The 24870-nt window shown below is 39.5% G+C and overlaps 3 protein-coding genes and 1 pseudogene across 3 annotated transcripts; 2 read left to right on the top strand and 2 right to left on the bottom strand.

The window, feature by feature from the left end:
- Positions 1-1909: 1909 nt before the first annotated feature.
- On the bottom strand, positions 1910-4999 carry LOC116214508. The gene is made up of 2 exons (XM_031549906.1): positions 3547-4999; positions 1910-3012 (listed from the first exon to the last, which is right to left on the bottom strand). Exons 1-2 carry the CDS (start codon positions 4997-4999, stop codon positions 1910-1912), a joined length of 2556 nt encoding a protein of 851 aa, XP_031405766.1.
- Positions 5000-11025: 6026 nt separating this feature from the next.
- LOC116215718 (probable carboxylesterase 2) lies at positions 11026-12365 on the top strand. Its single transcript, XM_031551550.1, has one exon. The coding sequence runs from the start codon at positions 11118-11120 to the stop codon at positions 12102-12104; it is 987 nt and encodes a 328-aa protein (XP_031407410.1). The 5' UTR covers positions 11026-11117; the 3' UTR covers positions 12105-12365.
- Positions 12366-14822: 2457 nt separating this feature from the next.
- Positions 14823-18874, bottom strand: LOC116215280 (26S proteasome non-ATPase regulatory subunit 14 homolog). The gene is made up of 6 exons (XM_031550924.1): positions 18617-18874; positions 18159-18336; positions 17349-17430; positions 16483-16659; positions 16232-16399; positions 14823-15231 (listed from the first exon to the last, which is right to left on the bottom strand). Exons 1-6 carry the CDS (start codon positions 18747-18749, stop codon positions 15040-15042), a joined length of 930 nt encoding a protein of 309 aa, XP_031406784.1. The 5' UTR covers positions 18750-18874; the 3' UTR covers positions 14823-15039.
- Positions 18875-19968: 1094 nt separating this feature from the next.
- On the top strand, positions 19969-22793 carry LOC116214507 (annotated as a pseudogene).
- The last annotated feature ends 2077 nt before the right edge of the window (positions 22794-24870 follow it).

Below are 24870 nucleotides of genomic sequence, written 5' to 3'. Positions count from 1 at the left end.
ACTAAAACGTTAGTCTTTGTTTTTCTTAGATTAAAATTATGGGAGGCATATTTGATATTACGCTTACAGTTTTTAAAAGAGAGACATTTAAAGTTTAATTAATTCCCCTTGCAACCAAGTGTATTTCTCGAAATTCCAACTCCTGTTCCCCGCATTTTATGAAATTGATACTATTTATCGTTCAACCTACAACACAGTAGGATAAGAAAAATTTTAGCATGGGACACTATAATGTTCCATAATAGAACATATACTTTTTTTCATCCTCCAAATATTAAAACTTACATTTTAATCCATAATTTTTTAATCTCGTTACAATATCATCTGGTCAACATTCCAAAATAATTAAATATGTTTTGGATTGATAATATCTCTCAGCTAGAGGTTGACATGTGTCATAATTACTACCCGACTCATTAACCACTCCTACCTGTACCACAACAAAGCCGACCTGACTCTATTGAAACGAACGGTTTTGTTAATTGGTGGAATTGGGAGCACAAAAGCTTAATTCTTTTATTATTCAGCTCATGTACATATACTACCGGTGTACAAAGTAAAAGAGGAAATCTAATATTATCTGATATCTATTCCTAATATATGGATAACTAATGAGGATAGTAATAAATATATGATACAAATATCCCGCTAATCTTGGTAATATGGATATATTCTGTAATACTCCCCCTCAAGTTGGAGCATGAGGATCATGAATGCCCAACTTGCCCAAGAGAAAGCGAAACCGATCTCGCCCTAAAGCCTTCGTAAAAATATCTGCAAGTTGCAACCTTGTCGGAACATGTGAAGTCTTAATCACACGAGATCGAATGTGTTCACGAACAAAGTGGCAATCTATCTCTATATGTTTCGTCCGCTCATGAAACACCGGGTTAGCTGCAATATGTAGAGCAGCTTGATTGTCACAGAACAATCGAGTAGGTTCACCATAATCTATCCCAAGGGAACGAAGTAAACTTCGAAGCCATAGGACTTCACTGACTGCTCCTGCCATGGCTCGATATTCCGCTTCTGCTGAAGAGCGAGACACCGTAGATTGCTTCTTAGTCTTCCAGGAGATGGGACACCCTCCTAATGTAACAAAATATCCTGTGGTCGAGCGACGCGTCATAGGACAGCTAGCCCAATCCGAATCGCAATAGACTTCAAGTGCCAATGACCTTGGCCGTAGAAAAATTCCCTGTCCTGGAGACTGTTTTAAATACCGGAGTACCCGCATCGCGGCATCCCAATGTTCCTGACGTGGTTCCTGCATGAACTGAGACAATATATGCACGGGATAGCTAAGTTCCGGTCGCGTAATCGTCAGATAAATTAGACGACCAACTAGCCGTCTATACTGACTAGGATCACTGATAGGAGCCCCCGAGTCTGATGAAATCTGATGATGTTGCTCCATTGGAAAAGAAGATGGTCGTGCGCCAAGCATCCCGCACTCCGTGAGTATGTCGAGTACATACTTCCTTTGATTGAGAAAAAGACCAGATTCCATCCTGCTTACTTCAATTCCGAGAAAATATCGTACTGGTCCTAGATCCTTGATGCGAAAACACTTATCAAGGTACCGCTTAAAGCATGTGCACTGCTCATGATTATTTCCCACTACAAGAATGTCATCGACATATACCAAGGCCGCAAGAAAAATATCACCACGATTAAATACGAAGAGCGAATGGTCTGCTCCAGATTGCCGAAATCCATAATGCCGCATAGACTCTGCAAGTTTAGCGTACCAGTTGCGCGAGGCTTGCTTCAACCCATAGAGTGATTTCCGGAGGCGACAAACTACTCCCTTCCCTCGAGAAGAATATCCAGGTGGCAATCGCATATAAACTTCTTCGTCAAGATCTCCATGCAAAAATGCATTGTTGACATCCATCTGATGTATCTCTCATCCCTTTGCCACTGCCACAGCTAAGAGACATCTGACGGTAACCAACTTTGCCACGGGTGCGAAAGTCTCATTGAAATCCACTCCTTCAACCTGAGTGAATCCTTTTGCAACAAGTCGTGCCTTGTATCTCTCTATACTCCCATCGGCTCGACGTTTAATCTTGTATACCCATTTGCAGGCAATTGGTCGCTTCCCTGGAGGTAAATCTTCGACGGTCCATGTCCCATTGGACTCTAGTGCTTTGATTTCCTCTGCCATAGCCTGTCTCCATCGAGGATTAGTCGCTGCATCCTGATAAGACGTAGGCTCTATCTCCGAGTCCAAAGCACTCAAATATGCCAGATATCGATCAGATGCGCCAGAATAAGATAAATATTGCTGAATAGAATGAACCATACCTGAGGATTTCGATGAAGTAGATGAGCTGGGGAGGGGGGTGTGTAAGGCAGTGTGAATACGGACTTCAAAATCTTTCAGATACTTGGGTACAGACTTAATCCTATCAGAACGTCGCAACGTTGGTTCCGCTACCTCCACTTCTTCTGTCAATGGTACATCGTTCATTCCATCTGCAAGAATGACATGTTTCAATTCATCACTTTCTTCATTCTCATTACCGATTGGGCCTAAAGAGTTCGTAAGCCCATTTTCTCCTTCTCTTTCAGTTGAAACCCTACATCTTGACTCCCCCTGACTCCTTATCTGATGAACATCTTTCTCAGCGTCAAAGAAATTTATCCGACCCGTATCTTCTTTGCCCGCATCAGCCATCTGCAGAAAAGGAAACTCCCTTTCGCAAAATCGAACATCACGAGTCACAAATATCTCGTTCCTCTCAAGGTCATAAACTCTCCAACCCTTCTTGCCGTATGGATAACCGACAAACATGCAACGACGAGAACGAGGTTTGAACTTATCCTTGTCTCTCGGCCTGTCGTGAGCATAGCACAGGCATCCAAATATCCTCAAGTTAGAATAATTCGGTGGCCTTCCAAGCAGAACTTCATATGGGCTCTTACATTCCAAAAGTGATGTTGGGGTCACATTAATCAGATGCGCCGCTGTAGTGACACATTCTCCCCAGAATTCGGTCGGTAGTCCTGCTTGGAAAAGTAGTGAACGCGCAACATTTAATATGTGCCTATGCTTTCGCTCGACACGTCCATTTTGTTGAGGCGTGTCTGTGCAGGATGTTTGATGAATGATACCTTTGATGGAAAAATAATTCTGCAAATCCCGCGAAATAAACTCCTTCCCATTGTCACTTCGCACTACTTTCACAGTGTGATCAAACTGATTCTTCACCAATTTGCAGAAATTAATTAGATGACGTTGTGTCTCCGATTTTTCCCGCAATAAATACAACCAAATTGCACGACTATAATCATCCACAATTGTCAAAAAATAACGAGCTCCAGAGATGGATGCCACCTTATATGGTCCCCACAAATCACAATGAATTAATTGAAATGGAAATGCAGCTTTATTTAAGCTTAAGTCAAAACTTGACCGAGTCTGTTTTGCTCGAAGACAAATATCACACTCCTTATTTGTAGCTGCAGTTGATTCTAAATTGATACCAGTAAGTTTGATTCGTCGTGATGGATGTCCAAGTCGCATGTGCCACAAATCACCCGTCTCATCACTGATGACCCGATTAGCCTGCTCCTTGACGCCCACACGCCGAAGATAATACACACCCCCTTGAAGCTCACCCACTCCAATCGTCCTCCTCGTGATACGGTCCTGTATAAGACAATAGTCGGTGTAAAATATTACACAACAATCCAAATCTCTAGACAGTTGAGATGCAGAAATAAGATTGCAATTGAATTCTGGAACCAATAGAACGTTCGAGAGGACGAGAGGGCCTATATGTATGCGACCAATCCTGGAAGCATCATAAATTCCTCCATTCGGTATATGGATCTTCGATCTCTTGGTGAGTATTCGCGATTCAACAAATAAATCTGCACATCCTGTCATATGTCCAGAGGCTCCACTATCAATTATCCAATCATGCCCAAAATTTACTGGAATAAAATTTTTACCAGTATTAGGTTGCACATTATCATCATCGGGCCCGAGAAAATCAAGTAATTTCTGGAAGGCCGAATCTGAAAGACGAGAAAGCTTGTTCAAACCGCTGCTACTGGGCTGACCAATCTGAGACTGGTGGGCCGACAGTCCAGCGAATTGATTCGGACCAAGGTGGGAATGTCCTAATTGGGCCTGATGAGCCCGCAGCCCAGAGAATTGATTTGGGCCCAGACCTGCTCCATGTTTCTCCCCCTGATGGGCCTGCGGTCCAACGAACATATTCGGGCCCAGACCGGCCCCACGTTGCTGCCCGCCCATTCCTCCTGCCGCTCCTCTTGTCTTCCTCGTCGAAAACCCTAATTTTCTTCCTCCTGCCGCTCCCTTCGGTTCCCAGTTCGTCGGATGTCCATGCAGCAGCCAACAAGCACTCTTAATATGGCCCGGACGACCACAATGGTAACAAGTCTTGGCCGTGGTCGTTGCTCCTCTGCCTTCTCCCTGTCCTCCGTAAGTCGAATTGCCGCCTTCCTGCATCTCCAATCCCTTTTCTCCTATTCTGCCCAGAAATGCCGCTCCATCTGGTCCGGCTTTTTCGTGCGATAAGGCCACCAAATTTTGCCTTTCTTCATGCAGAATCATTGCGAGCACCTTATTGAGGGAGTAGGCAGGCTCGTGGCTGAGGATATTCGACCTCACCGTGCTGAATTCCGAGCCTAGACCCATCAAAAATTGATGGGTCTTCTCCCGTTCCTTCTGTGCCGTGTACACCCTGAACGCCGAGCACGAGCACATCGGTGTCTCCAGGTAATTTTCCAGCTCGTCCCAAAGGGTTTTCAGTCGAGAATAATATCTCGAAACGGACATCCCTTCCTGTTTCAAACTCCCTATTTCAGCCTTTAACTGATAAATTCTTGTGTCATTTCCTTGCGAGTATCTTTCCCGCAAATCTTCCCACAAGTCTTGTGCTACCGTAGCACAGGCCACACTGGACTGAAGTTCAGAGTCCAGTGTGTTGAAGATCCATGATATCACCAGTGCATTACACATGTCCCATCATGCACGATTAGGGTCGCCTTCTGGTGGTTTTTGCACTGACCCATCTACCATGCCAACCTTGTTTTTGGCGATCAAGGCCGTTTTCATGGCTCTCGACCATGTCAGGTAATTCGTGCCATTTAACTTGCAGTTGATTAAACTTGCCCCAGTATAATCTGACGGGTTGACTGTGTAGACAGATGATTGATCAACCCCGACAGCCACAATGCTGCCATTCCTTGACGATTCTTCATTCCTCTCCATTCCTCCCAACACTCAGATAACAACAACGGCTTTATGCAAGGTAAAATCCGAAACCAGCCCCACACCGCTCTGATACCATGTTAATTGGTGGAATTGGGAGCACAAAAGCTTAATTCTTTTATTATTCAGCTCATGTACATATACTACCGGTGTACAAAGTAAAAGAGGAAATCTAATATTATCTGATATCTATTCCTAATATATGGATAACTAATGAGGATAGTAATAAATATATGATACAAATATCCCGCTAATCTTGGTAATATGGATATATTATGTAATAGGTTTTTCAAGAAAATCAGTTCAATACAAGGCGGTTCATAATTAAATCGGTTTAATTCGTACACTCGGTTTAAAAATTCAGTTGGCCATGGCTTCCATCATTGCCGGAGAAAAGAAAGACGGACTTAAGTTTTCATTGGAGAATTACAATAGAATGAAACAATACATAATAAAGTGAATTAAGCAAATGAATTTGGTAATCTTATGATTAAATTTCATGAATGGTTTATGTGCGGTCATGCTCCAAGGTGCTAACGACGGCCATTGGCAGTTCTCTTATCATGCAGCTAGGTGAAAATCAGAATAGGACAAACACAACATGGTGGGACACGAATTCATTAAACGACAACAAAGATTGTGGAAATGAAATAAGATTGTTGCAATAGAGTCGAAATAATTTAAAGATGATCAACGTCGTCATCAATGGCAGCTTCCGGTGAATGAATAGTTGCCTTTTGTTTAGTTGTCCACCAAAAAACAAATCCAGGAAAAAATATCTTCCCTATTGTAACTTCTTTAAAATATGGAATGTTAGTTTTTATGGGGATCACTATCCCTAAAATTATGAAATTAATAAGGTAAAATAAATTTAGGAAGAAAAGGTAAAAAAAAATCTAAAAAGCACGATTCCTGTAGCCGCCGTTCTATAATTACTCGATGTTATCTCTTTAGTTAAATTTGCCTAAGTGGATTATAGAATTGGCCAAGGCCAATATATAAATATATGAACTTATTAGTTTTTCGTCAGGGTTCTCTTCTTTGATACTTTTATTTTTCCTCCGAAAGAAATTTATTATAATCCTAATTACTATTTATAGCACAAATGAGCTCTCGAAAATATTACAATTAGCTTGAGCCAATAAAAATAAAAATAAAAGATAGTTTTAATCCAAATATTTGTTTCTATCATATAGTCGTCATCATTGTTGCAATCATCAACAATTGAGACTGTAAATATGAATATAATATGAAGGTTGCCCTTGGCAAGTGATTCAATCAACCAAAATTAGTATTGCTCGAAATTTTTAACAATTACTCACTATTATCCCGTTAGTTAGATTTGCTTAAGCGAATTATAAAATTGGTTTAGGCCAATATATAAATATGCGAACTTATTAGTTTTTCATCATGGTCATCTTCACCAATGCTTCTGTTTTTCCTCCTAAAGAAATTTATATTCCTAAGACTATTTATAGTATAAATGAGCTTTGGCAGAGATTACATTAGCTTGAGCCAATATAAACAAACAAAGTAAAAGTTAGTTTTATTCTAAATATTTGTTTCTATCAAATGGTTATCATCATTGCTGCATTCATCAACAACTGAGACTATGAACAAGAATAGAATATGAAGGCCAACCTTAGCAAGTCATTCAATCAACCAAAACCAGTCTTGCTTGAAATCTTTAACAATTACTCGTTGTTATCTCTTTAGTTAGATTTACTTAAGCGAATTAAAGAATTGGCCTAGAAAAATTTATAAATATACAAACTTATTAGTTTTTTATCAGGGTCTCATTCACTGATACTTTTGTTTTCCCTTCTAAAGAAATTCATATTACTAAGATTATTTATAGCACGAATGAACTCTGACAGACATGAAAATTAGCTTGAAATAATAATACAAAACAGTTTTAAAAAGAAAAATTAACTCAATTAACTAACGAAATATCCTTGAAAAGTATCAACTCACCAGAAAAATGTTGCAAAATATCCCTTAATATCAGGGAATAAAATAAGAAATTATTTTGTCAAAAAGAAAAACTGATCAGAGACTGAAAAAAAAAGAAGAAGATCAACATGGGCCGGCCTTCGGCGACCTCTCCGAGAATACTATGAGAATTCTTGAGCCATGGCGCGGTTTGACGAAGTAAAGCAAAACATGTCAATAGGATTGGCCGTTGTAGTCCAAACCAGTTTCCCGCCGCAGTAGCGAGACATCTGGCATGAGGCTCTATTCGTACCGAATGTATCGCGCATTTGATGAGGGAGTTGAAGTTTCAATTCCAATGAACAAAATTTTCAACTAAATACAAAGAAATGAGAACCGCGATTATTTGTGGTAGCAATTTGACAATCGAAAAGGCAAAAAACTTTGTATTAATTGCTAGATGATGGTCGAACATGGTGATCGGAATTGAAAATGATAGAATGAAAGGATGAAAACCTGAAAGAAACTGGTTAAGAAAACAATAGAATGAATCAATGAAAAACCGAACAAATCGAATTAATAAATAATACCAAATCAAAGTAATAAAAAATCGGTCTAGTTCGATTTTAGTACGATTAATTAGGGTTATGTTACGCCCATATCCGATTACATGTTGCCCCACGTGTGGACATGTGTGACGATTTGATTAGGTCACGTGTCGGATGAGTGAGGGCTAGTACAAAGTATTATGGCAAAAAATCGCTAAATAAATAGTTGAAAGACTACAATTTGGGGGAAAAATATGTAAATTATGAATGAGTAAGATTTTATATTGGAATATCTAATGAATATAATTAGTGTCTCACCATAAGATATTATTTAGTTTCCCGCTCTAAAAGCACTCGTAGATTAAACATCATTTATCTTGTTTAAAGGGATTAAATGTTATAGAGGTTGACGAGGGCTTTATGTTGAGCTGGCAAGTATATCTATTCACATACACACACATATATATATATATAATGCTCTCGCAATTCAAATAAATCTTGTAATTAATAATTATACCTCTTCTCAATAAGTGCATATCTCAGAACTCGAACTCATATTCTCTTCCTTACGGAATTGAAGATGATTACTGCTCAATCAACACTTAAAAAAAAACAATACTAAGATTTTTTTATCGTAAAGCAATACTAATATTTTAGATCTTACTTCTTAGTTCCTCATTGAGAACGAGCCCCTTCTCATTTGGGAAGCATAATTTACTGGAGAATTTACTGATTTTCCATCTACTGCTCCGATCCGTTTATTTCATGGAAAATGAAGATTTGTTCCCCTTGTATGTGTTAATCGATGCAAATCGAATAGAAAATCCTAGAAAAAGTTTCCTTATCCTGAAGAACCCCGCCTTAAAATCATCTTGCAGAAAACCACACCTTAAGATCTTTTCTGTTTTTTTTTTAGTTAATAATTTCAGGGAGAATGCAAAAAGATTCTTCGATAATTCCAGTTTCTGAAAATCCGCTTGTCGTGAAGTAACTGTTGACCTAATTAAACTAAAAATAATTATGTAGAGAAAGAGCAATGTTCACAAAAAAAGAGAAATGATTAGGCATTAATTAAAGAATAAGCTTCTGTAACCGGGAAAAAAAAGATCAAGCTTCGAATAGCCGCTTGCAGCTTCGGGAATTGCAAGTCAGACACAAGGAAGCTCCAAAGTTATTCGAATTTCGAAACCTATTTTTAATGTACTTTTTATATATTTATCTTTTTTAATAATTACTGTTCTCTTTTCTTTTCATGCATGCCAAACGGAGTTTCACCAGCAGCAACCTTATATTTATATATTCCGACCAGACACTAGCAACAACCTTTGACAATGACTTAATAATAACAAAGAACAGACAGTTTACGTTGGAATCGAATTGTATATTCAATGCTGATACTAAATCGAATTATGAAATTATTAAGAATATATATTACGCAGATTGTTTATCATTAATAACGATCGCAGTGCAACTACCTTCAATCAGATATGATTGCTGGCGAGTTTGGATATGAATCTTCCATGCATGAATGGTGCCTCCCAAGTAAAGCTTGAAATGTTTTGCTTAGTTCATGTACTCCGGTTCGATTAATACCAATGATTTCGTGGTGGTTTCCTTCTTGGGATGAATCAGAATCTGATGATTAATTCTATTTGAAAACTCTTATCCACCTGCAACCTTCCATATGCATCCAGCGGGGTCCAACAAACCTGCTAGAAAGTAAGAGATCGATTATGATATATCATTTCATAAAATCATGATGTGGTCGTGCGCCTGTGATTGGGACAGAAATTATTTATTTGTTACTTTGGAATGAAATAATCGTATTTTCTACCAAAATAAATTGGTTTAAATGATGTGACGCATGTTTTTTTTGTCAAGATCTGAGTTTGAGTCTTGTGAATAGAATAAGTTTAAGATTGGGAATATATTATCCCTCGGTGAACCGACTAGAATCGAATCTGAATTAATAGGGAAATCCTTAGAATTTTCAGATATAAGGCGATATATATATAAAAAAAAAGTAATCTTATTTTCTGAGAGATTGAAATGTTATAGGCTTTTGATTTTGTTATTTCTTTATTAAGTCAATGAGAAACATTTTTCTCTTAAATTTTTTTTAGCAAAGTAATGACGTTTGGTTATACAATAAAAAAATATGATCTGTTATCAGATGTTACGGTTGATTCAATAATTAATTCCATACACATCACTATCTAGAGTCTGGACAATCTCATTTAAAAATTTGGCTGTGAATCGTGATCAAATGTCACTACGCTATATTTTATTTTTCACGAAACAATACTATTGCTTTAGAGAGATGAAATTAAATTCTAAGGAAATAATTATGTATAGTTCTAATCTCTCGGGTGCTTGCATTGGGGTTGACCATCTTCCCATTTTTTTTTCTTTTTTTTTTTGCTAGGAGACCATCTTCCCGTATGGACAAATTAGAGATCCAATCTGACATCTAACTCCAAAAGATTACCAAAGCTTAAATATTAGAATTTGCCATTCCACTTCTAACTTCGGTTGAAATAATCACTTATAGACGAAACAAATATGGAGACTATATTCTTGTGAATACAGAAAATTTACGCTGGAAGAGTTTTATTATTTAATAGACTGATCCGACTCGACTTGATTAGTTGAAATCTAATTGAACTTCCAGATATTGAGTTCACACTGAAAATATGGAGATCATATTTGCAATTTCGCAAAACGCGAAATGAATTGATTAGATAATGACATAATGAAAAGTCTCTATCGTTCTCCTCGTCCTGATACAAAGATGAATTACTGTACAGGATTCCATTTTCTCATTAAAGGAAAGTATTTTACTGACGCATTTATGGTGTTTTCCTTATTGGAAAATTCAAAAGTAAAAGGTTTTCTGCCCCTAATTCACACAGAAAAATGTAAAAGGTTTTCCTTTTATCATGACTGAAATAACCCTCCTCCTCCTCCTCCTTTTTTATTTTTCTTTTTCTTTCTCTCTCCTTTTGGTATAATTTGCTCATATTCATCTAACCATCAGGATGTCATGCAATGATTTCATTGAAAAAAAAAGAGAATTTCTGTAACCGAAAAAAAATGTCATAATTTTTGATCGAGTAATAAAATGGGGTGGAGTACAGTCATAATCTCATTCTCCCGGACTGCGGTTCAATTCAGTTCTCATCCATATTTTATGTACCTTTCTTTTCTCCTATTCTAATCGGGGGAAAAAAAAAAGTCAACCTTAGCAATTAATCGATCGCTCTCCCACTTTAAATAGTGTAGGACCTCTTCCCTTTTCCTTACACATTCTTTTGGCCAGTTTCCTTACACACATAACTTATCCTTTTTCATTATATAATTTCTCTCTCAATCTCCTCTTTCTCCAAATGGCTTCCAAGGAAGTTGAGGTGGAAGTATTCCCTTACATTAGAGTCTACAAGGACGGGACCTACGACCGGCTTGCCGGCACTGAGGTCGCCCCGCCCGGCCTCGACCCTGAGACCGATGTCCTCTCAAAGGATATCGTCATCCTCCCCGAGACCTCGGTTTCCGCCCGCCTCTACCGCCCTGCCTCGGTCCCAAGCGGCCAGAAGCTCCCCCTCGTGGTGTACTTCCACGGTGGCGCCTTCATCATCTCCTCCATCGCTGACCCCAAGTACCATGCCTCCCTCAATGCGATGGCCGCCGAGGCCAAGGCGCTGATCATCTCCGTTGATTACCGGAGGGTCCCGGAGCACCCGCTCCCCGCCGCCTATGATGACTCATGGGCAGCGATTCAGTGGGTGGCCGCCCAAGCTAGCGGCGATGTGCCACATGTGGCAGAGGCCGAGCCCTGGCTCAAGGAGTACGCGGACTTTGACAGGGTTTTTCTCGCCGGGGATAGTGGTGGTGCTAACATGTCACACCACTTGGCGATACGGCTCGGGGAATTGGACTCGGGGAAACGGCTTGTGATCCAGGGCATCGGGATGATCCACCCGTACTTCTGGGGGGAGAAGCCGATCGGGGGGGAGGTATCTGATGGGATGAGGAAAGCCCTAGTGGACAGCTGGTGGAGGTTCGTGTGCCCGTCCAACAAGGGCTGCGATCACCCGCTCATCAACCCGTTCGTGGATGGGTCACCGGGGCTCGACCGCCTGGCTTGCGAGAGGGTCCTCGTGATCGTGTCAGGGAAAGACATACTAAAGGACAGAGGGAGGCTCTACTACGAGAACCTGGTGAAGAGCGGGTGGCCCGGGAAGGCGGAATTTGTCGAGATCGAAGACGAGGACCATGTGTTCCATATCTTCGACCCGAACTGCGAGAAGGCCAAGAATATGTTCAGGCGCCTGGCTATGTTCATCAATTACCGGTCTGAAACAGAAAGTGCCTAGAGAAGTACACGTATGGGACCATCATATCTATTTCTTGGTACATGTCGAGACATTAATAAATCGAGGTTTTCGGGAAGTTATCATCGAGTCACCTGATGTTCGAGTTCGGAAAATTGTAACGAAATCTGTATGTTTTTTTATGATCTTATTATTCGCTATTATATCATTAGCAATTTCTCGTATGACAAACGGTTTGAATTCTATTTTCTCATGTAAAAAGCTGTGGGATGGTAATGTTTGTTCATTGTCCCTTAAACCTTCTCCTCGACTTTTGAAAAAAGTTTTCACTTCTACTTTCCTTACAAGAGATTAATTAGTTTAGTATAATGAGATAAAAAAAAAATAATAATTGATGAAAGGATACGAATAATGAGAATTAAATATAATTTTTTTAAATTTTGTATTTCACTATGTTACATCATTTTTCTAATGACGTTTTCGCTCTTTAGGAGAATGGTTTCGTAACAATAATTTATTTGTCGGTGGGTCAAAGTGAATGTTGCTTTTATCGTGTGGAATATGATAGAGTTGACGAATTGCATTTTTATTGATGGATCTTTTTTTTTTCAATATAAACACTTATTATTTAGAAATCTAACGGATTCCAATTAATTCAAATTTAGGTCGGTTGATTCACTAAATGGTAAATCTCTTCTAATAATGAATTTTTTTCACTTAGAAAACTCGAATCGGAGATTTTATCTAAATGAAACGAGCGTTTAACTGCCTGAATCAACTCGGATTGATTTTTATTGGTGAACTTTACTTGTAGGATGGGATTTAGACTCTGCATCTCATTGCAGGCATCGAATTGGTATTTAAATAAAAATTAATGATAATTAATAAATTGAAAATAACTCGTGTGACTTAAAAAAAATGTGACAGTTGCTTTCTTCAGTCGATGTCATCTCAACCTTTCCGGCTTCCTTTAATTTTCCTCCATTATAATATTGTCGTGTAATCCAATTGTGATTACTTTAGTAAACAATGAGCGTTTGAGTAAACAATGTCGTCCTCCTCCTAGAGCACGCCGGGGCTGCTTAATTAATTAAGCTTTTGATTTTGTGGTCTCTCTGTTAACAAAAAAATGTCAAAAGATTTTCTTACTGTTCACTTTCTTTACTTCTGCTACTAAAATGAGTAACTTCAAATTAGAATGAAAAACGTAAAATACTTCTCAGCAGTTTTTACGCCCAAAACACAGTCGTATTATCAAAACACGGTCGTATTATCTAGCCGGTCCACGATTCACCTCCTAAGAAAGATCTCTTGCTCTTTTAGGCTTTGTGGCTGTACATTTCGAAAATGTTTTTGCCGTAGAGATGGAACGAATTGTCCTGAATTACTGTATAGATAAGACATACAATTTCACTGCAGCTCGAGTTCGATTTAGATGGGGGGTGGATCTTAGTTCGCAATATAATAAAATTACGTCAAAACGCGATGCCATCCCTAGACCATTCATATCCTATTTCTACCGTTCCAGCACGTTTTCGTGTCCTCGAGTGGACACTTGTCACATGTTACTTTCTGCATAATAACAAAGAATCACGAGTATCTACTGGCGGTGCAACAATAAAGATGATAATAAATACTGAAGGTAAAGTCAAAGTCCGAGTTAAGTTCGGTATAAAAAGTCAATGCGCAACTGTCCCTCTGTTTCTTCCCACTGGACGGGGGCTCCCTAACTTGGCTCATAACTTGGGCCCGCAGTACACGATACGATACAAAATTAAACAAATTTAGGTCAAGATTAAATGTATTTCGTATCCAAGCATGTCAAATCCATTTAAATCCAATAAATAAACATATTTAAACAGATTTAATCTTCATAATCCGTTTTGACACTGTTAGATCAATTTATATTATGTCTTGTTGTGTTAATAAATTTATTTCACATATTGTATCAATTTATAGAAGAAAGTATACTAAAATCATTTAAATTTGTTTATATAAATCACCCGCTTATGGTGCTTTTATAATTAATCATGCAATAACGTATAATTAAAATTAATAGTGTCATATCATATAGGTATAATATGTACCTTAAGATAACAGTGCCATATCGTGTAAGTAAATATACATACACATTTAGACACGCTTAATTAAACAAGTTAGACGAGTCATATCCGTGTCAACTCGTGATTAAATGTGTCATGTTCATCTTTAAAAATCTTGACACGTTTATTAAACGTGTCGTGATCGGATTTATAACTTCTTGACACGAACCCGTTAAGACACGACCTATTTAAACACGACACAACACATATTACCACCCTTTACTCATAACCCCGTTAGATGAAACCTAGATGGTTTTATGTCGCACTTGAATTGCGAGGCGTCCACTTAACGGCCCAAATACTCCCCGAACCTAAAGGCGTAAAAATCGTCAAACCCTTTAACAGAAGCTTAACAGAAGCTTAGACGTCATGTCAGCCGTTAACCGGAACCTGTGTTGTTTGAGCCTCGAAGGTGAATAGAAGACAACCGTGACCCTATCAGATATCCACGTTGCTTGTGGACAGCGAGTTTCTGACATATACGGAGCCTACGCCCGAATAATCATGGATCCCACAAGGCACGGAAATAATTTCCCGACCTTACCATGTTACTTAGCAAGTACTAGCACTAAAGGACATTACACTGTGGGAAGTGGATGACATTTTTGGGCCAAATGACAAGTCAACAATACATGCTATCATCTGGAACAGACCAACAGACGGAGAGAGATCCCAGAATTATATAAAAGAGATGATTGAGTAGTTACGTGAAGCAGACAAGAACAATAAAAGCCTTTCAAATGCACAACGTGAACGCCTCGCTGAAAGAGAGAAACAAACAAGATGTCCTATGGCATTGTCTCGGAACTTATTGCCCAAATTGTTTCTGTTAAAGAAAGACATCAACAGAAACACAAGGTCGCGAGAGGAGGACTTCAGAACACTACTGTATCGAGCATAGTACCTAAGGTCTGAACTATGTTGGAGGACATCAGGTTGGAGACATGTTCCTCAAGATGCTTCTTTGCATCTTGCCTTCCCACATTCAAGATAGCCAGCTTCTCAGGAGGCAGCTCGTCTTCCTCTTGCACTGCCTTGTTGTATTTGGCTGCCAAACTCAGCATTTCCTGCAAGCAATTAAAAAAGGAGCAAGTTCATAGAGTTTTTGTCACCTCCAATAAAATTATATTTCACAGAGTTCAAAAGAATTTGAAGAAATATTCTACAGCCTGACCATATTCTAAAACATCGCATCTGATTAGTAGATCTGCCTACCAAGAGCAAGGCGAAATTTCAATATATTAAGCGCATGATTATAGTGATGGCGGTGATAAGATGCCATGCTGTTAATATCATGATCTGAAGATGGCCTCTTCTAACATTGTTTTAGGCATCAAACTAGAACGAACTGCAGTAATGATCAGAACCCTCACTTCTAACTATTATATCAGAAATTGGAGACTATCCAATTGAAGCACTCCATAATAGTAATCTAGGTACTGGCAGCATTACTGTTCCAGAAAGAACGAGTGTTATCTATCAATTCTAAATTATTTTTCACCACCATTTCTTTGTTTAAGAATTAAAATAAGTTTCAAGACTTTATCCTAGATGCAGAGCAATTGTGCAACTACCGAAAAGACACTTTCTTGCAAATCAGCCCAGCATAAAGTGATATAACTAATAAATTCAGAATTAACCTACTCTTCTAATTTCGTGATATTCTAATATATATGTTATTCCATTCCGCTCCCCTGACAGACCACAGGGAGGGAGTGAAGGAACATAATTAGGCTTGAGACTGATAGCTGGCAATTATTTATCTAATTAAGATGACACCTTCCAGCAAGGAGACTGTATGCTCTCAGATGTGTGGTTAACCGAGTGAGGGGGCTGCATTGGGCAAAAAATTTAGCTCCTTTCTTGCCCACTCCATCCCAGGCCGAGTTCAGCCCCAGCCCAAGAGGTCACTGTAAAGGTCCATAGCCATCATGAATAGTTCATCCCCCCCCAGTTAACCATGAAAAGCTATATTTTACTGATAGAGAAACTGACCCAAAGGGAGAGACAAAAATGATTGCAACACAAAAATCAAGGTAATTTGGGCTGATGAGATCCTCAGCTAACCTGAACAGTCTGCTCATTAGTTTTCGAGTGAGTATCAAATCGACGAAGAGTAAGCCCATCAGTCCATTTCTTCTTGTGAAGGTTGAGCAGCATCTTTTCCTCGAGTTCATTCTTTCTGTAGTTAATGGCAATTGAGTAATAGTGTCTGTTCAATCCATGGATCAAAGCCTGTACAAAAAGGTAGATTATAGTGAATAAGATAACAATTGTAGAATATACATGTTAGAGGACACCACTGTCTCAGAACTCACTTGAATAGATGGTTTGTTGAGATGTCCAAGGTTGGATGTGGTTTGCCTAGGTTCTTGCCCGAGCATCATGGTTTGGGGGTTGATCAAGCGGAAGGCATCAATCACCACTTTCCCTTTAACGCTCTGAATGGGATCCACAACCACAGCAACTGCTCGTTGATTCAAGGCCTCGAAGCTCTGGATGCATAAAAAACATTTTCTTATAGTATCAACAGTTCTTTTATCCAAGATTTTTAAGATGCCAAGTAATTGATCTGCGTATATTAAAACATGTCTGTTGCTCAGGCAATTTTCACTGCAACAATCTTCTTTGAACTAGAAAAAGTGAGAGATACAGAAAGTGTCACCAGTTGAAGAAAACATGTCTCAATCATCGCCAAATAAAAGGATTTAGTACTCAGTCAAGATCATTCAGAAATCTCACATTAAATTGTAAATCTCCTGCTTTCCCGCAATCCAACATAGGGTACTACTCTATTCGGTGATAGAAATTGTAAGAAAACTGATTTAGAAGAAACCCTGAGGGAAGCAATGAAGGAAGAAAGGTTACTGCCCTAATATAAACTACAAAGTACTGAAGTCTGTAAAAACCATTCAAAATTATATATCTTAACACATCAAATTTTAACACTTCTCAAGCCCTCTGGGTCTTCTAGATCATTAGTCAATTTGCAGGCTAATGTGGAAATTTAGCAAAATGATTCTGAAGGAAGGAAACATTCTAAAGCTACCATAGATATAGCTCCATAGATTCTGAACAGAAAAATGCGAAAAAGAATTTGCAGAAACCAAATGGACAGAGAAAGGAAAAGCTAAGAAACACATATATGACCCTCAGGCCCTAGAAGGCATATACAGTACACGACCTGTTGAGTGTTTATGTCCACCCCAGAAAGCCAGCAGCCAAATCCAGGATGAGAATGGTACCAACCCACCACCATCTCAGGTCTGCAACACAACATGAGAATCATAAAAAGGCTGAGAATTGCTTGAGTGGACAAACCAATTAGGAAAAGAGACTACCTTAAATTAAGAAAGATATAAACGTTACAGTTATTACCTTATTAAAAAGCCACAGATCAATAACTATAGAGCAAGTTGTTCAAACTCAGTATTAATTAATTAATATTCATGAATCTAGCACATGTCTGCTCCTTCCAATGTAGACTTGAAGAGTTATTGCAGGCAACTCAGTCATTCAACAATTGAAACAATACAACTTGACCCACAAAAAAGATGTTGGCATTAAACTCAGCGCACACCAACTATGCAAATTGCACATTTCCATTTCCCACCAGTAAGGCTTTAAGTGCATTTTTAGATTGGCCTCCAACTAGCAGTATACTAATAAACCAACTAACGCCTCTTCAAAAGCTCTTTCTTCTGATGAAAAATATGTGGACCACAAGAAATGCATGACTCCTGTCCATCCTAGAGTCCCATAGCTCCTCCATGAGATGACAGAAGACCGATTAAAGAAACAAAATGGTTGCAGCTCAAGGCATTACTGAATTATAAAACATTAGACCGTAAATTATGAAGAGCAAGTGTTCTGGCCAGCAAGATTACATATCCTGAACAAACATCATCATCTACAGCTGAACTATCCCATGAAACTTTTCTGTAAGTAGAAACTAAGACAGAGCCACCAACATCAAATAAGAGAAAGTAATCACCTTCCAGTCTGTTTGAGCATGTCAAGCATATTAGTCTGGAAGACATGATCAACAGCCTCGACACTAACCCCTGTTCCACTCTGTGGCATTGCAAACACATCCACAACACGGACGGTGTACTCGTCCACAAACTCCCCCAGCATCAGTCCCATCACCTCCATCGGAACGCCAGCTCTGCCTGTCATATCACATCACACACCCAAAAAAGCAGCACCCTGATGAACATTAGCTCAGGAATCCTCTAATTAACAGAAATGGGAAAAACTAACACTGCCACAATGCCGCATTGTGTCAAAATCATAAGCAGAAAACATATAGCAGAAGCTGAGGAAGTGTTCATCGACAGAGACTCATGATTACCCTAGGATTTGAGCAGAGCAGACCACGGATTTCACGGAAAACCTAATCGGCAAAATATTGATCAGATGTAGCTGAGGCAAGGGGTGCAAGCTGTTTACCGTGCTTGAGCATCTTGAGGAGGGCGAGGGAAGAGATGTAGACCTGCTCGGAGGTGTCGATGGCCGGGGCTTCCAGCGGCGGGGTGGCCAACCCTCCTCCAGCGCCGGCGAACATCCGCTGTAGCCTCTCCATGCCCGACGTCGAGCTTTCTCTCCTGCGTAGAAGATCTTTAAAGAGGTTTCACTCAAAGGTTCCCTTCAGCTCCGGCCGGCGAAGGAATTTCCCGGTGACTTCGGCCGCAAGACAGCCGAGCTTCAGCTCGCGAGCCTCGCTTATATTAGCAGCCGAGAAATTATATTTTGCCCCCTGTGTTTTTCCTTTGAACCAATTTGATCCTTGACGTATGCAATTTAGCATTTAGATTCTCGTAATTTAAAATTTTCGCCAACTAGTTGATACCTAATTTTGATGTAAGTTTTTGTATAATTGAAAATGGTCAATTAATACATATGCCATGCAAATACTTATATGATAAAAAGACATGCGTGGAAACTACGTATTCTACTGGATAGAAATACAAAATACCGAAGATTGTGAGTGAGAGTTAAGGAATTAAAAATTATGTATTCTATCAGAGTAGATATAATAAATATCAAAAATTGTGAGTGCGAGTCAAATAAGTAAAAATTGTCATGACAAATATACACTTACACTAGTTTTATGGAAATGTGAATAACATATGTATAGAGAGAGAACAATAATTCAATAATATGTGCACGGAGAGCGGGAGAATCGTATAGAAATAAGGAGGTGGGGAAAAACTATAGTGAGTTAAACAATAATGTATAAAATGGGTTTCATACCTTTTATTTATAGAATATTTAACATGTTAAACTTGAAAAAGTATCAGAAATCCTGAAGAGTTGTTTCAAATTATCGAGAAAACATTTAATTATTTTAAAATTTCTTTAATTATATTACTACATGCAAATAGTTTGGATAAATATCCAAAATTTATTGAATATAAATAAAAATATATATATAATAAAAGGTTGTGTATCTGGAATTGGAAAGTCAATTTACTTAGAATTGAGGATTTTATAATTCGGAACAACCACATTTCACTCGCCGGCTTTTATATATTATAATCGATTTTGATGTTTACACTAACATGTCACCTACTCGAGGCCTATACATTCAGATTTTGCAACCACATATATATGATCAGTGCCATTATTTTAGCCTCATTCAGGAACCTAACGATATGTCTCAATCGATAAACTGCATGTACATAGCATGCAATCTTCCCATACATGTAAACAAAGGGAATGCAAAAGCCTGGACTCGAGATTGGTTCAAAAGTACATAAGGATGGAGCGGTGAAGGATAACCTGAAACGTGCTAGCGGGGCATGGTATCAGTCAAGCAAAGGATGGCAACTGGATTCGCAGTTTCATGCAGACATCGGAGTTTCTTTGCCGTTGGTTGTAGGAGGCTTGGAGCTGCAAGGAGTGAAGACGAGCTAGGGAGATCGCGGGGCCAGTTGGTATTAGATGGTGGTTCGGGATCTTGTGGTTCGGACTAGACACTGCGACCCTTGGAGTTAATACCCTTTAAGAAGAGGCCCTAACAAGATGAATTCTATTTAGGAGCATCTGGCGAGAGAAAAATAATAGAGCTCTTAAGAGGGAAATAAGCTGAATCTTCAAAGGACCAAATATGTGGATCCTATAAGACATACGGTGGCTTATCTTCACGACATATCAAATGAAGTGCAAAGATGCGAGTTCATTATTTGATTTCATTTTTTTTAATTGATTTTGAGAATGGTAAGTTGTGACTTGTGAAGTCTGCATTCTAGATGTTTTTATTTGAGTTATTTGATTAATATCTGTACAAATATGGATTTCTAGATGTTTTTATTTGAGTTATTTGATTAATATAAGTTCTCATTCTAACAAAAAAGAAGAGGGAAATATCGACCGTTTAGTGTTCACCAAATCCGTCTCTATGTTCTTGCTGTGCTTTGGCGTTTTTAAGTGTATTCAACGAGTTCTTTCTTCTCCAGCATCACTTGGCCTCATCGAAAGCATTGTTTCTTGTTATTTCCTGCCATTCGGGGATTAAAGTACTTTAATTCTTTTGTTCTCCAGTTCCCTAACTAATGACATTTACGAGTGACAGAATTAAGAAGGGGAAGTTTTGGTGGAAGTAGCCGGCGGTGTCTGACACCTGTGGCGACTTCCCGGGGGGCAACGACGATCTGCCCCCTAAGTTTTTTCTCCCCGTCAGCTTTTTTACTTTCAGATTATTTTTATTTTTAAAATAAAAAAAAAAATATTATTTGGAGTGCTACATCAGCAGAGATTACATGTGGTACCCAATCAGCTGTAATATCAGCAAAAGAAAGGGAGGTAAGTGTCCTAGGAGGGAGTGTTATTGTTCTTTTGTGAAACTATAAGGGTGATTTGTGGAACTTATGGTGTATTTGTTTCATCTTAATCAAATAAGTGAAAAGTTCGTTACAAGTCAGGTAGTGTTTGATAAATTAAATGCTTAAAAATTAAACACTTAATTAGTTAAGGAAAGAAATGTATTAGGAAAAAGGGAGGAATGAATTAGGATGAGAAAAGTTTTGCGAAAAATAAATAGCACAAATAAGGGAAAAATGACTTATTTATCTCTCATATTTTCCTCTTTCTTGCATTCATTTTCTTTTTTAACCAACTTTTAATCACTTAGTTAATTAAGTTGAAACAAACATCACCTTAGTTATAAGGAAAAATGAATGGGAGAATGAGGAAAAGATGAGAGATGAGTGTCTAAACTACTTAATCATTAAGTCAAAAAATGATTTATTTTTCATTTATTGATTCATTTAACTCCTCAAAACAATATCCTCATCCTTATCAATCATATTATCTTCTTATACACTTCTTTTCTTAACTAATTAAGTATTTAACTTTTTAGCACTTAATTTATCAAATGCCACCTTACTCTATTCCTCCCCCTAAAAGGCTCGTATTTTCGAGCAAATAAGTAGAATAACTGACAATTGACATGGACATGACCTATAAATGGACTTCGGCCCGGGATCAAACCAAAGAAATTGGCCGCCCCAATGAAACAAAGGCCCACTACCTGGCGACAAGCTCAAGGTCCCTGCTATAAATTGAAGCTTTTCCAAGAGGAAAATTAATTACTTTTCTATTCTCACCAATATTAAATTTGATAATATTAGTGCGTGGGTTGCTTTCATTATACGTGGGATATGGTGCAATATTACAGGTACGCGTTCTGGTTGTTTCAGTCTAAAAATCTCAGTATATATATCTTTTTTTATTCTTTATCTTGTCAACTATGAGGAACTGGCATGGAGAGACTCAAAATTTGAATTCCTTAATTTGTGTTCTATTTTTCACTTTACAACCAAAAAAAGGGAGAAACTAATAATGCGCTTATCCGACTGAAAACTGCATAAACTAATTAGTTAAAGATAAAAAAAAACTTATTTCAACTGCAAGATGCTTTGACACAGACATACCACAAGGTGGGATGTTATTACAATGGGAAACTATTTGGATCAAATAATAACAAACTAGAATGATTTGAAGGCTCATGTTTGTTCAGTGACATGTTTCAGTGCAGGCTAAGGTCTCATTCCTTACTCTTTGGCAGTGGAAATCTAGCATGGATGTGAATTCCAGATCGAACATCTCGGTTCCCTCCCTGAAGGGCTACGAGTTTGACAAGAACAACTGGGGCTGGAGCTAGCTAGAACGGTGGATGGCAGCAAAGCCCTGGGAGACAAGACTGATGGAGAAATCGCAATCCGACCAATCAGAGACAACGCCAACCTCGAAGATACTCTCCTCTAGGAAAAAACACGAAATCCTTGGAGCCACTTCCGGTCAAAGTCCGGAAGAACAATGTTACCATGAGAATCTCAGCAAGGCCTCGGTCTCTTCTTCCTTCTGCACTTCTGCAACTCCAGCCTCTGGGTTCACGGGCTTGACATCGGAGGGGACTGAGGATAGCTCCCACACCAGGCCGAGCTACATGAACCTGACCAAATCAACCAAGGCGACATAGAGAAATGGCAGTCACCACTCACGGGCCCTGAGGCAGTTGATGGATGAGTTCAAGTTCCTCAACCTCAACCTCAACCACTCGGCTGCGTTCTCGGATTCCAGCCTGATGAACTTCTTCGTCCCCTCCACCAGTCGACCCAGTTGAGTCAAAATAACTTGAAAGGGAAGGATAGAGAGAACAGCTTGTACCATTAATTAGACTGCGTGTGATTTCTATAATTTGTATGGTAAATTCAACAGCTTGTTGCATTGTTTGAAACCTCGAATGTTTGATTCCTTAATGGGCGGTTTGCTGCATTTCTCATGTTATTACTACTGCAAACTTAGCAGATGTCTGAGGTTAAGTCCTCAACAGTTTTAGATCACTTAATCGGACAGTAGTAATTTTCAAGCACCTCTTCTTTCTTGTTTGGTACGTTGAATACCGTAGTACTTTTCGTCACTGTAAGACGTACTCTATATCAGACAAATCCTTAATCTCGTGTCATAAAGTCCTGCTAGCCGCTGCTGCTGCTGCCTGGCACACATGAACTGCTGAGAGAAACCGAACCGAAGTCAAGGTTGTAGGTTGGCCTACTTGTGTGGCCAACTTTAATGGTGAGATGAGGGGGAAGTGGTCAATCTTCTTCGCTTGCGGAACCTGCAAATCTTCAGTAATAAATGTTTGCAGCCTGTCAGGGCTTCTATGATAGAATCAGCATTTGATGACTGGGAGCTGTTCTCACCATGCAACCGATTTAATATGATTTTCTTGCGGAACCAATTAGAAGGTGGTTGTGTATAAACATCATTTAACAGTACAATCTTCTTGGGCAATCTGGTGATCGATAGGAACAAGAATTCAATCAGCGGATACTGTGATGAACCTATTGAACCGAGCGATCTAGGCGTTCGTTTTGTTCTCGTAAGAGCTGGAAAACATTGTTGTGAAACTCTGTAACAAAGTCTCGCATACCCGTCTTTTGCTTGGATATTGCTGAGTATCGATCTGGTGGATTGAGAACTGCCTGATTGTGGGGAAAAATCCGTGGCTATTAGACCGTGTAAAATGTCAGAACTCGTGAACATGGAGCAATATCACGATTGAAATGTATATGATGTTCAAGAGTCACAACTTACTAAGCAAACTCGAGTCAACAAAGTTCATACTTTTAGGACTGCTAGGCCACCAACCCATTCATGATTCAATCCCCCGACAGGGGATTTTGGTTCAAAGCCGAGAGTTGGGCGATGAGGCCCGGTCGAAGGGCTAGGCTTTGCCGCCCCTATATGGTGGAGGATACCTCGTGAGGCTGGTCACAGAGAGCAGCGAAGACCTCCCGCTCCTGGCAGTGGAAGGATAACGGGCCGGTGCCTCACGGGCCCATCATGGCTCAATGGGCCAAGTCCAACTGGATCATAAGATATTATTAGGAAGTCCCGAGAAGAACTCATGCACCTCGTCCCCCTTCCAAAACTGCGGCCATATTCTTCCCATCATCGATCTTCTTCCTTCCCTGCAAACATTCGATTATGGATTAACTGAAGATCAGATGAGATTACTGGTCAGATTACTCCATCTTATTTAACATGCCATCCAAGCCCGACTTAAGAGAAGTGCGAGAGACTTGCGGAGATCAAAGCTTCCATAGCGGACCGGAGAGTTTGTTCCAATTAGACCCACCTCCGGTCCCACTTCCTCGCTGCAATCTCCTTCTCCATCCTCAGAAGGTTACACTCTACCCTCAGCACCTCCGCCGTCCATTGACGCCCCCCTTGCCTTCTCTCCGCCTCATCTCGCCGTCATCATAATTCTCGAGCAGAATAACAGGGACCGAGCCGCCCCCTCCTTTACCCTCGCCGCCCTCCAAGAGCACGCGCTCCTCATCGAACAGTGTCTCGAGCTTCGTATTATCCTTCCTGTCTCTCCGGGAATCAGCCTCCCCGCTCGTGAAACTTTCTTCTGTGCATTGCAGCCAGGGAGGTAAAGGATCCTTGGGGTCAGCGGCTGCGGATGCTGCCATTTCTACCTCCTAGTCCCCGTCCCAGTCATCATCTATGTGTTTTACGTGCCGAAACAAATCGAGTTCAACTGGAGACACTTGACATGAACATATACATTCAAATGAAAGGCTCTGCATTGCTTGTTTCTCTTTTATTTTCATGAACAGAGACTAACACAGGGAGGTAGAGAATAAGACGTAGGAGATATATATATATATATAATCACAGCCTCCAGAGAA

The sequence above is a fragment of the Punica granatum genome, chromosome 7 (genome assembly GCF_007655135.1).
Source record: "Punica granatum isolate Tunisia-2019 chromosome 7, ASM765513v2, whole genome shotgun sequence".
Taxonomy (NCBI): Eukaryota; Viridiplantae; Streptophyta; class Magnoliopsida; order Myrtales; family Lythraceae; genus Punica; species Punica granatum.
This window is presented reverse-complemented; position numbering and strand designations above follow the sequence as displayed.

Excerpts from the sequence above, each read along its gene's own strand:
- LOC116215280 (XM_031550924.1), bottom strand. The coding sequence starts at position 18,749 with ATGGAGAGGCTACAGCGGATGTTCGCCGGCGCTGGAGGAGGGTTGGCC. Across the intron at positions 18,337-18,616 it reads CCTCAAGATGCTCAAGCACG|GCAGAGCTGGCGTTCCGATG; the intron begins GTAAACAGCTTG and ends GTGATATGACAG. Across the intron at positions 16,660-17,348 it reads TGGACATAAACACTCAACAG|AGCTTCGAGGCCTTGAATCA; the intron begins GTCGTGTACTGT and ends TTATGCATCCAG.
- LOC116215718 (XM_031551550.1), top strand. The coding sequence starts at position 11,118 with ATGGCTTCCAAGGAAGTTGAGGTGGAAGTATTCCCTTACATTAGAGTC.
- LOC116214508 (XM_031549906.1), bottom strand. The coding sequence starts at position 4,999 with ATGTGTAATGCACTGGTGATATCATGGATCTTCAACACACTGGACTCT. Across the intron at positions 3,013-3,546 it reads GGTCATCAGTGATGAGACGG|GACTACCGACCGAATTCTGG; the intron begins GTGATTTGTGGC and ends TTTTCCAAGCAG.